Below are 14,272 nucleotides of genomic sequence, written 5' to 3'. Positions count from 1 at the left end.
TTGAAATCACCGAGAAGGATTGTGGGAATTTCCGAAGAGAGAAAGTAGGGTAGCCAGGCAGAAAACTCATCAAGGAAAGTCGATAATGGTACAGGGGGCTCATCTACTGTTGTTTTCTCCGCAGAGGAATCATCATCTGTTTGTTTTACCTCCTGATCAACTGAGGGTAACACCTCATCCTGTGCCCACTGTTCCCCTTCTGAAGTGAGGGAAGGGGGATCTAGCATGCTTCCTATCCATCTGAATGGAGGATGCGATTAAAGCCACTAATCTTTCCTCCAGACCCTGCAGGGAGGAGGAAAGGACATCTTCAGTCACGTATACAGGGGCTGAGATGTGAGAAGCAGTTGCACCATCAATTTGTTCTAAATGGCTCACCCTGGCTTGCCATAACTGGTAATTCAGGTGAGGATGACAGCATGGAAATGCGACTCGGGATCCTAGCACCTGGGGGTGAAACCTTTATGTGGTGTCTTTTTTGGTAGGCATAGTCCTAAGTACAAAAACAGAGGCACTATACAAATTGCACTTAATCACTGAAAATAGTCATGACATTTAAAGCTGCTATAAAATTCAGCCTAGTGCTGGGAAAAAGGTGTCGTTTCTGTATCAGGAATGCCAGTCACATGTCCTACAGCTCTTTTGTCCTTGTGTTGCAGGCTGCTTGTTTTCTCCTCGTCAGCCGAGGAAAGACTGTCACAGCTGTGTTGTATTTATTTTTAGCCTGCCGTGTGTCCTTGTGGACGTTCACGACATTGCGCTTAGGCTCCTCCCCCTCCGAGAAAAAATTCTTCCCCTTTATACTTTAAAAATGTTCCAGAGCTTGTGCGCGGCATTTTCGGGTCCACCGACCCAACGGGGGGGGGGGGGGGTGCAGGCACCCATCCAGCAGCAGGCACAAACAATAGTGAAATCAGCCACAGTTAAAACAATTAGCAGTTTTAGCGGGGCCTCCGCACCCCCCACCCTCTGGTCCCATCAGGGGGAGAAGAAAACATTTTTGCTGCTTTCTTTTACCTTGCAAAGTCTCCCTCCACACGCTGCTGCAACCAGACATGGACTGAGCTTACAGTGAAGACAACAGAGTAAGGCATGTGCATAGACTTCCTCTAGTGGAGAATTAAGGCATGACAACATTTTTTTCCCTAATGGAAGAAATACATAGATGTTTTAATATCTGAGTTTCTTCCCTTACCTTATCCTCGCCGCAGGATTTGCTGAATTAACAGATAATCTAACCTTCACCCATCAGGGCCGGCTGCGTAGCAAACCTTCAAGGACTGGGTCCCCAAAACAGGGTTCCAACTACCTTGGACCTGTAAAGAGCGCCCCATCAGGAAGTTTAGGTAATGTAACAAGACCTAAGCCCTGGGTTTCTGGGGTCCAGCCCTACAAAGAGAGGCGTTACAGGCAAAACCTTGTGCTTTGGATACGAGGCCCCAGGTACCATCCCTTTAGGCCTCAATGGCACTTTGGATGGATCTGGTCTATGGAGGCTATTTAAATCCAGCATGGGATCCCTCCTGGAGCTCCTCAGAGCACATCTTCACTCGTGACCAACACCTTTAGACACTGGCGGAAAAACTGATGTGCTCCTGGTGTCAGTGTCAACACCTGAAGGAAGCCTATAACCCATTAAGTAATTACTTAAGGCTCTGTGTCCCATGATGTACGATAAAGAAATAAAAGTTTTGTGCAATACAGCCCTCAGTGTAGATCATAGGTTAATTACATACTGTATATTCTGATATTCATCAAATATTAGACATGTGCATTCGTTTTCGTCCGAATGCATTTTCGTCCGAATTTCAGGTATTTTCATTATCGTTTTAACAAAGTATAACGAAAGTGCATAATCCGAAAAACTAAAGATCCGACATAAACAAATGCTTTATTTTTGTTTTCGTTGCTACAACAGTTCGATATAAATAGGAGATTCGACATGATGATGACAATAACAATCTGTGTCCATCAAACCTGTGGTCGAATGTGCCTAACCTTAACACTATTAGTCCAAGATTATTCTACATAGAGAGAAAAGATTTGACGTAGGGGAGAAAAGATTCAACGTAGGGGAGAAAAGATTCGATGTAGGGGAGAAAAGATTCAATGTAGGGGAGAAAAGATAAATAAAAATAATGATGATGATGAATTATTATTGGCTGATTGTAACCAAAGAGGAGGAGCAGTAAAATAGCTAGAACTAAGTACATACGTACTTTGGCTTATGGTGTCTGTTGAAAGTTCTAAGAAGATTCGGCGGAGCAGGTAAACTATACGGTGTCGTACAGTTTAGCTGCTCCGTCGAATTTTCTTTGAACAATCGACAGACACCATAAGCCTTCAATGACAGATTTGACCTTAATTTGGATTTTCGGACGAATGCAATTTTTAACGAAAAATGAAATAAATAAAAACAAATTTCGGGAGTAACTAAATAAATTTATTTTTCGGACGAAAATGAAATTCTGAAACAAAATATTTCAGTGTGCACATGTCTATCAAATATATTAACAGTGAAAAGCACCTATAAATAATTTTAATGTTAAGTTAACCACATGTTTTTTATTTTAAATAAAAAAGCAGAGTTAGATCTCCACTGGGTCTACTACTGCCCATAATCCCAGACCACAACCCTCATTTTACAACACAATGCTGTGAGTTAAACCGCCTGGTTCTCCCCTTCATCATTATAATGTGCTACCTCTAAGGATTCTCCCTTGGAATATATGGAGAATGATGTCCAAAGATGGGCAGTAGGCAGTTTAGCTCACATAATAGTCCTAACTCTGGTTCAACAATGATAACCAGGGCCATTATGTGAGCTGGACTGCCTACTCGGTAGATATTTACTGTAAGTATTACCTATATTTATGAGCAGCCAGTGCACTGCTACAAGGAAAGCCTGTGCTAAGAGAAATATGTACATTGTCATTGTTTACTTTCTTCTTAAAATGTAGCTTGCCAAGCTTCCAGTCTTATCATTGACTCAGAACAAGCATTCAGCAAATGAAGTCAGAATTCCTGATATCTATATGTGTTTTGAGTCAGTGTCTTAAATATTACTAAAATTACTAAAACCACTGCTGACAGCCAAGCAACTAGCATTTTCTTAAGGTGAGGTCAGCAATGGTAGCCTGCATATTTCTCACAGAACAGGTTTCCTTTAAGATCCTGCATACAAAATGACTGCAGGAACAAGGCAAACTATGCTACATAATTATGACAAAATTTAAAGCTGTAAAAAAGGACAATGCCAATTTACATTCCCCAAAATATAAACTGTATATGAACCCTATAACATGAAGCCATTAATATGTCATCAACCACAAATCTTTTTTTCACAATGATGTGTAATTATAGGGCATACACTTTGCCTCTACTGCCACCATTTACACAGATATTAAAGGTTAAGTGCTATTTTTTTTTTTTTTTTTTTTTGCTCGCAATTTATTTCTTATCCTTGAACATTAATTTTCAGTAAATGTGTCTGACACAGCAGGGTGGCAGATGTTATTAAGCTGAATCCTGATCAGTATATTTTGCATTTTTATACACTTTTCATTATGCTGTTTTTGTTTTCCATTTCTAGCATTTCTATTCATAATATACTAGGCTAGAAATTAGAATCAACAACAGATTACAATAGGCTAGTATGGCAGGAAAATCAGTAAATATCCACTTAAAATTTCCAGGAAGCAGACAACCAGGTGGGTTATCAAGGATCCAAAGACAAATTAAAGAACTGGAATGTGTCAGATGCTGCAAGGAAAGTGCTAGGAATTAAGAACTTGTTCCTGGTTTTGAATACTGACCAATTTTCAATTAAAGATAGTTTAATGTAATTCACTTCAAATTAACTTGAAGTTTAAAAGTAGATCTGTCAGTCATTTTAAATATTTAAAAGTACCGTATTTAAAAGTGGAAGTGCTACCTATAAGCAGGCATCACAAGAGGATTACCATTACCTTTATTTGCTAGAAAAACCTGCTTTGTGTGTTTCACTTTGTGAGTAGGGCCTTATCTTCTCTGACCTTAAGGCCCCTTTCACACTGGGGCGGTAGGGGGCGTCGGCGGTAAAACAGCGCTATATTTAGCGCTGTTTTACCGCGGTATTCGGCCGCTAGCGGTTTGGTTTTAACCCCCCGCTGGCGGACGAAAAAGGGTTAAAACCCCTGGTATAGCGCGGCTATACCCACGGTATTACCGCGGTATAGCCGCGCTGTCCCATTGATTTCAATGGGCAGGAGCGGTTTAGGAGCGGTGAATACACCGCTCCTTCACCGCTCCAAAGAAGCGGCTGACAGGAGATTTTTTCTTCTCCTGCCAGCGCACCGCTTCAGTGTGAAAGCCCTCGGGCTTTCACACTGAACAAACAGCGGAGGCTGTTTAGGGGCAGTTTGCAGGCGCTATTTTTAGCGCAATAACGCCTGCAAACCGCCCCAGTGTGAAAGGGGTCTTAGGCTCACTTCACACCTATGCAGTTTGCTTTAGATCATCTCTGCAGTGCTTTTTGCTGCACATTTTGCATTTTTGCACACATGATTTTACTGCGATTTTGCCGCAATTTGCGCTTTGCATTTTTTTGCTTTTTTTTGGGCCAATTTGTTGTTGGGCAGATTAAAAAACACAAAACGTAAATTGCAGCAAAATCGCGGTAGCCTCCTGTATGGTTAATCTACCTCAAAAAATCCAGAAAGCGTGTAAGTCACAATTAGTTTACATCACAATTTCTTATTTCTCAAACAATTAGTACAGTCTTTTTCAACCAAGGTTCCACCGGAGGTTGCTACTGACTTCTTGAATAGTGTGCAATTCCTATAAGATAAGTTTCCATTGACACCAGTGATACATATCGGTAAGGGGAACATTCTTTTCCCCTACTACCATTGTAATGGGGGCCTTCTCCCACTGACCGCCAGTCAGTATAAAGTGGATCTTCACCGCATAACAACTAATGTAAGTGCGTCTTACTCTAGCTGTCAGTGCAAGAGGAAATTTCCCACCACCAATGTGAGACACTTTTCTTCACTGAACACCAATGTGGGTGAACATTACAATTTTTGCTGTCTGCAATTTTTTTCTGGCCACTAATATTATTCATTTCATTATACTGAAAATAATTTTGTTGTGTAGAGCAGACCTGGGTGTCAAATACACGTCACATTTTTACTTATTCTTTTATTTATTCTTATTTCTCAACTTATTCATCAGGCTAATGTTCCAGGAGATATAGATAATGTTTATTAACCTAAGCTCCTGTGGCCTGAAAGTAATTTCAAGGGTTCCTCCATGTTAAAATTGTTGAGAATTAGCAAATCATAGGGAATAAAGGTTTGGAGCCTTTTTCAGTATGCAGAAAGCATCACACAGGCTTCTCTGACAAAGCCCCAAAAGGCGAAACACATCAGAAGGGTGCCCTCTGTGCTGTGAGTGGACTCTGTGGCACTCCCCATAGCTACCTTGTGCACCAGACCTTGAGTCTTGGCACGTTGCAAGCACTGTACAATGTTGCTTCTTATGCATGCTCAATGCATACTTTGAATTAGGGTGCTGAAAATGGGTGAGATCTTTCTCTGACCTTGAACTGCAATATGTACTGATACCTGTATGTACTGATACCTACAGTCAGGTCCATAAATATTGGGACATTGACACAATTCTAATCTTTTTGGCTATATACACCACCACAATGGATTTGAAATGAAACGAACAAGATGTGCTTTAACTGCAGACTTATAGCTATAATTTGAGAGTATTTACATCCAAATCAGGTGAACGGTGTAGGAATTACAACAGCTTGTATATGTGCCTCCCACTTTTTAAGGGACCAAAAGTAATGGGACAGATTAACAATCATCCATCAAACTTTCACTTTTTAATACTTGGTTGCAAATCCTTTGCAGTCAATTACAGCCTGAAGTCTGGAATGCATAGACATCACCAGACGCTGGGTTTCATCCCTGGTGATGCTCTGCCAGGCCTCTACTGCAACTGTCTTCAGTTCCTGCTTGTTCTTGGGGCATTTTCCATTCAGTTTTGTCTTCAGCAAGTGAAATGCATGCTCAATCGGATTCAGGTCAGGTGATTGACTTGGCCATTGCATAACATTCCACTTCTTTCCCTTAAAAAACTCTTTGCTTGCTTTTGCAGTATGCTTCAGGTCGTTGTCCATCTGCACTGTGAAGCACCGTCCAATGAGTTCTGAAGCAATTTGCTGAATATGAGCAGATAATATTGACCGAAACACTTCAGAATTCATCCTGATGTTTTTGTCAGCAGTCACATCATCAATAAATACAAGAGAACCAGTTCCATTGGCAGCCATAAATGCCCACTCCATGACACTACCACCACCATGCTTCACTGATGAAGTGGTATGCTTTGGATCATGAGCAGTTCCTTTCCTTCTCCATACTCTTCTCTTCCCATCACTCTGGTACAAGTTGATCTTGGTCTCATCTGTCCATAGGATGTTGTTCCAGAACTGTGAAGGCTTTTTTTAGCTGTTGTTTGGAAAACTCTAATCTAGCCTTCCTGTTTTTGAGGCTCACCAATGGTTTACATCTTGTGGTGAACCATCTGTATTCACTCTGGTGAAGTCTTCTCTTGACTGTTGACTTTGACACACATACATCTACCTCCTGGAGAGTGTTCTTGATCTGGCCAACTGTTGTGAAGGGTGTTTTCTTGACCAGGGAAAGAATTCTTCGGTCATCCACCACAGTTATTTTCCGTGGTCTTCCGGGTCTTTTGGTGTTGCTGAGCTCACCGGTGCGTTCTTTCTTTTTAGGGATGTTCCAAACAGTTGATTTGGCCACACCTAATGTTTTTGCTATCTCTCTGATGGGTTTGTTTTGTTTTTTCAGCCTAATGATGGCTTGCTTCACTGATAGTGACAGCTCTTTGGATCTCATATTGAGAGTTGACAGCAACAGATTCCAAATGCAAATAGCACACTTGAAGTGACTCTGGACCTTTTATCTGCTCCTTGTAAATGGGATAATGAGGGAATAACACACACACCTGGCCATGGAACAGCTGAGCAGCCAATTGTCCCATTACTTGTCCCTTAAAAAGTGGGAGGCACATATACAAACTGTTGTAATTCCTACACCGTTCACCTGATTTGGATGTAAATACCTTCAAATTAAAGCTGAAAGTCTGCAGTTAAAGCACATCTTGTTTGATTCATTTCAAATCCATTGTGGTGGTGTATAGAGCCAAAAAGATTAGAATTGTGTTGATGTCCCAATATTTATGGACCTGACTGTATATGCTTTGCTATATACCAATATGTGTGACCTCTACATGAATATTAACATTTCAAGCCTATGTTGAAGCTTGCTACCTTCTTTGGTATGCCCATAATCAACAGACACCAAGCTTTTTACTTTGCTTGCTGTATTATCTAGAGAGACTTGAACTGTGTATATACTGTATGTATCTCGGGAAGACAAATTATTATACAACATACATGGCTTTTAAAGCACAACATCATCTGTTATGTCGAAATTGTCTGAAAACTTATGCATATTGCACTGGACAAGATTATCACTATCAGATTATTTCCCCTCTGAACACTTTGGAACTGGTGCAGTTTATACAGCTATCAAATTCACTATGCCGTCAAGCAAGGGTCATCCTAGAGTTTCACACTTCTGCTTCCATTGGCAACATTCTTGTGGATTATAAAGTGCTTCACATTTGTGCTATATTACGTTATAATCACAAACCCTTTCCTTTCTCTTGCAGTCTGAGTGAAGTTTAAAGGGTAACTCCACTTTCGTAAGAAAATAAAATAGCAAATAAAAAAAAATAAAAATAATATAGCATATAAAATTGCGACTCAAGTCATATTGTGATTGAATGTTATTAAAAATTACCTTTCCGTTTCAATCTGCAGCTCTGTAATTTTCTGAAAATGCAATGCAATATGGCTACCTGTAGGTGCTCTGTACACAGAATGTGTACAGAATGCCCCCCAGAAACATAATTTCCTGCTTGTTTAATTAGCTCACTGATGTTCCTAGAAGTCTACACTAAGATACAAGTCACATATCAGGCATCCCCTACAACAAAAATTGAATTTTTGGTGAGATACTCCTAATAGGAAATCACATCTAATGCCGTGTACACACGGGCGGACTTTTCAACCAGACTGGTCCGACGGAGCAAATCCGTCGGACAATCTGACCGTGTGTGGGCTTCATAGGACCTGCAGCGGACTTTTTTGGTCAAAAATCAGACGGACTTTAGATTTAAAACATGTTTCAAATCTTTCCGACGGATTCGAGTCCGGTTGAAAAATCCGTTCATCTGTATGCTAGTTCGACGGACGTCAATCAACGCTAGGGCAGCTATTGGCTACTGGCTATGAACTTCCTTATTTTAGTCCGGTCGTACGTCATCACGTACGAATCCATTGGACTTTGGTGTGATCGTGTGTAGGCAAGTCCGTTCGTTCGAAAGTCCGTCAAAAGTCCGTTGGAAAGACCGTCGGATCTTTGATGCCGAAAAGTCCGTCCGTGTGTACACGGCATAAAGGGATGCAGGCCCTGCAATTTTCCTCATTAGAACCCTGCAGGTGCAGCAGCTGATTGAAAATTATGAAACCACATACAGATTCACTTGCCACATGGACACAGACAAACACACAGAATAACAAAAGGTAGGAATCTGCAACAAAGTTTGTTAAAATCCTTGTGATGTAATTTTTTTTTTCTCAGCAAAAGTGGAGTTCCTCTTTAAGTGAATGCAGTTATCACTGCAAAGGGTACTTTCAATGCTGTCTTATATAGCATGACACTGTGAAGGAGATTTACTAAAACTGGAGCAATAAGAATTTGGTGCAGCTGTGCACGGTAGTCAATCAGCTTCTAACTTCTGCTTGTAATTTAAGCTTTGACTATAAAACCTGGAAACTTACATGTAAAGCTAGCATTGTTGGATGAATTTTATGGAGTGACATTGACTTTTTCTATACAGATGACACAACATAATGAATATACAAAATATTCCTTCCCCAGCTCCTTCTTATTCATTGATATAGAGTATAACTCCATGGGCTTTTCAGTGTAAAATACATATGTATCCAACACTTTGTGGAATACAAATATCCATATATGCATTTTGGGGCTCCATACTACATTTGTCCAGAGACCAACAATCTCTCTACAAACTTGTTGACATTTGACTTAAATTCATCATTGATTCTTAGACCCCTTTCACACTGGAGGCATTTTTCAGGCACTTTAGCGCTAAAAATAGCGCCTGTAAAGCGCCTGAAAAAAGCCTCAGCTGCAATCCCAGTGTGAAAGCCTGAGTGCTTTCACACTGGGGCGCTGCACTGGCAGGACGTCAAAAAAAGTCCTGCAAGCAGATTCTTTGCAGTGCTGTAGGGGCGGTGAATACACCGCTCCAAGAGCGCCCCTGCCCATTGAAACCATTGGGCAGTGCCACCGAACCGCTGGCAAAGCGCCACTGCAGCGGCACTTTGCGGGCAGTTTTAACCTTTTTCCGGCCTCTAGCAGGGGTTAAAAGCGAAAAGCTCTGCACAGATGAAGGTAAAGTGCCGCTAAAAATAGCGGCGCTTTACTGCGGACGCCCGGGCACTAGCAGTGTGAAAGTGCCCTTATGGTTCAAGGTAGACTTTTTTTACATTTTATTTTTTAAACGTGAATATTTGTTTTAGTCACTTAAGTGATAAAAAAAGTCTTGTTTTTTTTGTTTAAAAATAACAAACATATTATTCTTACCTGCTCTGTGCAGTAGTTTTGCACAGAGCAGCCCAGATCTTCCTTTTCTCGGGTCCCTCCAAGCAGCTTGCTATGGGGGCACCTAAGCCGAGCCACTGCTCCGTGTCCATTCAGACATGGAGCTGCTGCTTGGCCCTGCCCCCTCTCTTTCCTCATTGGCTCACTGACTTTGACTGACAGTAGCAGGAGCCATTGGCGTCCAGTGCAGTCTTAGCTAATGAGCAGAGAGAGTCCTGAACAGTCGAGGCTCTTGTGCAACATCACTGAATTAAGATGGGATTCAGGCACGGGCACCACCCCTCCTATCCATGCATCCAGCCCCCATGCAGGATGCCAGATGCATGGATTCCAATGGGGGGTGTTTTTTTGAAGCACGTGATTAGAGCCAGAGGCTCTAATAGGCTTCAAAATAGGGTGGGCTCAGGGCATAGATCGCTGCAAACCAAGCGCACCCAGTTGTGTGATAATAGCGAATGAATATTCACTATTTATACACTGATCTTCCTCCCAGGCAATCAGGAAGTGGGTCTGAGACTCATTTCCCAATTTGCTGAAAGGAGAAGCATTCTGATTGGCTGCCAAGGAGGAGGGAGGAGACGGAAGCTGCCTTGATACCCGCAGAGGAGAGCAGGGGAAGGGTAAGCCACCGGTGATGCCCACTCCCTGTCGCCCAGGTGAAGTGCTGCTCCCCATAGATGGGGTAAATTCTCTGGATGGCCTGACCGACCAGGGGAGTGGTGGTGCGGGTTACCCGACCGTTGGTGGAGGGGGGTGGCTGTGGGTGCACTGTTTGCCGTCCCCCCCAAAAAAATGTACCACCAGCCGCCACTGGGTTCAGGTATGTATTAGGGGGCCTGAGGGGGGCTACTTTGCACAGAAGGTTTTTTATCTTAATGCATAGAATACATAAAAATGGATGTAAACCCTCACATATTCCCAGTGAAGTGAACAGCCTCAGATGATAGACAGAGATAAAACAAATCCTCCTTCAAAAGTTTTGCATGTATATCTGCTGTGTTCAGCTTTATATATTCTTTAGGAAGTGCACATCGTGTTAGAAATTTTCTCTTTCCGTTCAGCACTGGGAATGGATTCTTGGCATACAGCCAAGACAGCTGCTTGGTGGAAAGGCACACACCCCCCTCCACATAGGCAGAGACTTGCAGAGCTGTGCTTTGACAAGGCAAGCTCTCTGCTAATCTATTTATAGCAACCTCAACACAAATTTCAGGCTGATTTTATCTCAGTTGACAGAGAACATGTCAGAAGTTATCATGCTGATAACAGAGCAACGAAACAGCAGAAAGACACAGGACTTAGTGCTTTGGAGAGAGATAAGAAAACAATACAGATATACAGCATGTGCTTAGGTCAAATTTCATGAATCAGGTTTACATCCACTTTAACCTCCCTGGCAGTTTCCCGACTGTGGCTCGGGGTTAAATTTCAGTACCATTAGCTGTAACCTTGAGCCACACTCGGGATTGCATTGCAGGATCCTGATGCAGGTTACTTAACTTGTCCCCAGGATCCTGCGTTGTCCCCCCGCTGTGTCTGCGGGCTGTGTCCTCCGCCTGATGCTCTGTGTGTCGCGCTCCATTCCCTGCGAGCGTCGCAACGCACGGGGGCGAAGCCTGGTGGCAAATTTAAGACTGAAAATACATAACACATACAGTACACTGTAATCTTACAGATTACATTACTGTATGAGATCATTTCACATCCCTTTTGTCCCCAGTGCTTTGTCCAATGCCCTGCATACAGTTTTATATTATATATACTGTTCTTTCTGCATGGAAACTGAAGATTGTCCATAGCAACCAAAAAAGTGTCCCTTTAGAAAAAAAAAAAAAAAGTGGTTTTAGACCAGCTAGAAAACAGAGATAATAAATTAGAACACTTGCAGAATTGAGCGATAGTGAATCACCGTGAAATTCATTTTATTATTATTATATTATTATTTTTTATATTTATTTATAGTTATCTATTAAATTATAATTTATGAGTTTGTGTTTCAAACTTTATCATACCCGGGATATCTACTAGACTCTTGTTTGGACAGATTTAAGTGTGTTATTGCTAAGAATTACAGGCCTACAATATAAAACACCAAATTTCCATGCAAAACAATTGTACCGCTTTGAGACGCAGAAATCTGACATAATCATACCACCAGGGAGGCTACGATAAAAAACCTTCTGCCTTTAGAACTACTTCACCTTTCCATATTGTGTTATAATTGACACACCATGGGTCTTCTGCAATACTTTTTACATCTATATCTGAAAATCTATTATTTATTTGTACGGTTATTGGGCTTGATTTACTAAAGGGAAGTAGGTTGTTCACTTTCAGGGGCATTTTACTTTTCAAGAGAAATGTACCTTATCTTATGAATGAGGTGAACTCTGCTGACGTGCAGCATCCAATCATGAGCTCTGCTCATTTTTTTTTCCTTTCAAATGATTGGGAATGTTTTGTAACGTGAATTTTCACCACAATCACTAAGCTGAAGGAAAATTCCATTAAAAAAGTGAAAAGCCTATTTGCTTTTAGCAAATCGATCCCATTGTGTTTGTCCTTCTGGCCCTCTTCTCTGTGTTTACTAGGGAAGACCCAGGGCATAACTTTTATTATATATAATTATAATGAAGATACTTCTATTTCATCTCAGATCACATTTCCCTGAAATGGTGTTCCTTGGCCAGGTTGGTCATTAGGCAACAGGGTACTTCAAACCCAGCTCAATGTTTACAGGCAGTGGAGGCAGTTGGTAGATGTGAGGAGAGGTTAGATATATATTCTAAAGGATTGGGGGGATCTGACTATTACTGTATACCGATGCTCTTCTTATACCATTACAATTCCAAGTGGATTTCACTCTGAATTATTTTTGTTATAGTACAAAGAATACAGCAGGAACCCTGAGATTCCTCTTTCTGCAGGAGAGTAATTCTATGGCCCAGACACAGAGCCAGAAACTCAGTTTTGCAAAGAAAAATCCATCATATTATAGGTAATTTCAATGGTTTTGTCAAATCTTACAGTTTACTGGTAGCCAGCGGAAGATCCTGTAGGCTTTCTTCAGACTGATCTTCTTGGAAAATAGAGGAAAAGGAAGGGTCCTTTTTTCTTTCTTCTGAGATATCTTCAGCTTTGAATAACATATCTTGTATGAATTCTGTTGCAGCAATGTCTACGGATAAATGTGCAATTAGTTGGAATCAAATATTCATAAGAAAAAAGATTAATACATTTCATAGATTGCAGGACTGGCATTTGCAAAGCGCTGGGCCGTTCTTAGGTCAGCGAATGCTTTTAACAATAAAATATTAAAAGAAAAAAAATAGTCACCAATAGGCATAGTCTCCACGTTTGAAATAATAATATATATAATGCTTTATTTTTGTATGATTTACTTGTATTTTATGCCTGTCAGAGCAGACGTGTCAGGCTGAGTATTAGGCACTAAAGGATGTCCTGCCTTCTGCCTGAGCTTAACATTGATAGCAAATACTCAAAAAATTGTCACACGACAAAGGTGCTGTCCAGATTGCATGAAAGAAAACTAAAGGGTTTGTTAATTGGCACTGATAAACTCCTCCAGCAGCCCAGACAGAGTGTCAGTTAACAGCCTAATGCCACGTACACACGATTAGAAATTCCACCAGCAAAACTCCGATGAGAGCTTTTTGTCGGAAAATGCAACCGTGTGTATGCTCCATCGGTCTTTTGCTGGCTGAATTCCAGCCAGCAAAAGATTGAGAGCATGTTCTCTATTTTTCGGTCTAGAAAAGTTCCTATCCGAAAATGTGATCGTCTGTACAAATTCCAACGAAATTCCTATGCATGCTCGGAAACAATTCGACGCATGCTCTGAAGCATTGAACTTCATTTTCTCGGCTCGTCATAGTGTTGTACGTCACCGCGTTCTTGATGGTCGAAAGTTCAGAGAACTTTTGTGTGACTGTGTGTATGCAAGGCAAGCTTGAGCGGAAACCTGCAAAGATTTAGCAAAACCTAATGCCCCATACACACGAGCTGATTTTCTGTCGGAAAAATCTTGGATGGTTTTTCCGACGGAAAATCCGCTCGTGTGTACAGGGCATTAGGTTTCCTTCACATGTGTAGTAAGGGGGCAGTAAAACCAGGAGATACAGCAGAAATTAAACAGTATTGCAGTCTACAGGCAATACGGTTCTCAAAGACAATATATGCTAGTCTGTGGGGCTGCACCTCAACCGCTCCTCAATCGAGTGCAATGCACACAGTTGCATTGCAGTGGTGAAGCATTTACAGGGTTAAATTAGGTGATGGGGAGGCGAGATATCTTCTCTTTAGTCTTCACCAACTGTCATACATTTCTGAAATGCAATCCACCGCTGAACTTTCTTTAGCAAGATGGCAAGGGCTACAAGCCCTTAAACTCAGGGAGGATTTGGATTAGCCTCTATAGGCGCCTTGCAACTGGAGATAACATTTCAGCTCTGACATGCAAAAGAATACATATGAAA

The 14,272-nt window shown here is 41.4% G+C and overlaps 1 protein-coding gene across 5 annotated transcripts in view; it reads right to left on the bottom strand.

Moving 5' to 3' along the window:
* MYO16 (myosin XVI) overlaps positions 1–14,272 on the bottom strand; it is a 669,347-nt gene that overhangs the window by 402,922 nt on the left and 252,153 nt on the right. For all 5 annotated transcript variants that reach the window (XM_073614485.1, XM_073614486.1, XM_073614487.1 and 2 more), the window contains exon 9: positions 12,804–12,954. In XM_073614485.1, the coding sequence (XP_073470586.1) occupies positions 12,804–12,954 (151 nt within the window). The remainder of the gene's footprint in view (positions 1–12,803; positions 12,955–14,272) is intronic.

The sequence above is a fragment of the Aquarana catesbeiana genome, linkage group LG02 (genome assembly GCF_042186555.1).
Source record: "Aquarana catesbeiana isolate 2022-GZ linkage group LG02, ASM4218655v1, whole genome shotgun sequence".
In the NCBI taxonomy this organism is placed as follows: domain Eukaryota; kingdom Metazoa; phylum Chordata; class Amphibia; order Anura; family Ranidae; genus Aquarana; species Aquarana catesbeiana.
This window is presented reverse-complemented; position numbering and strand designations above follow the sequence as displayed.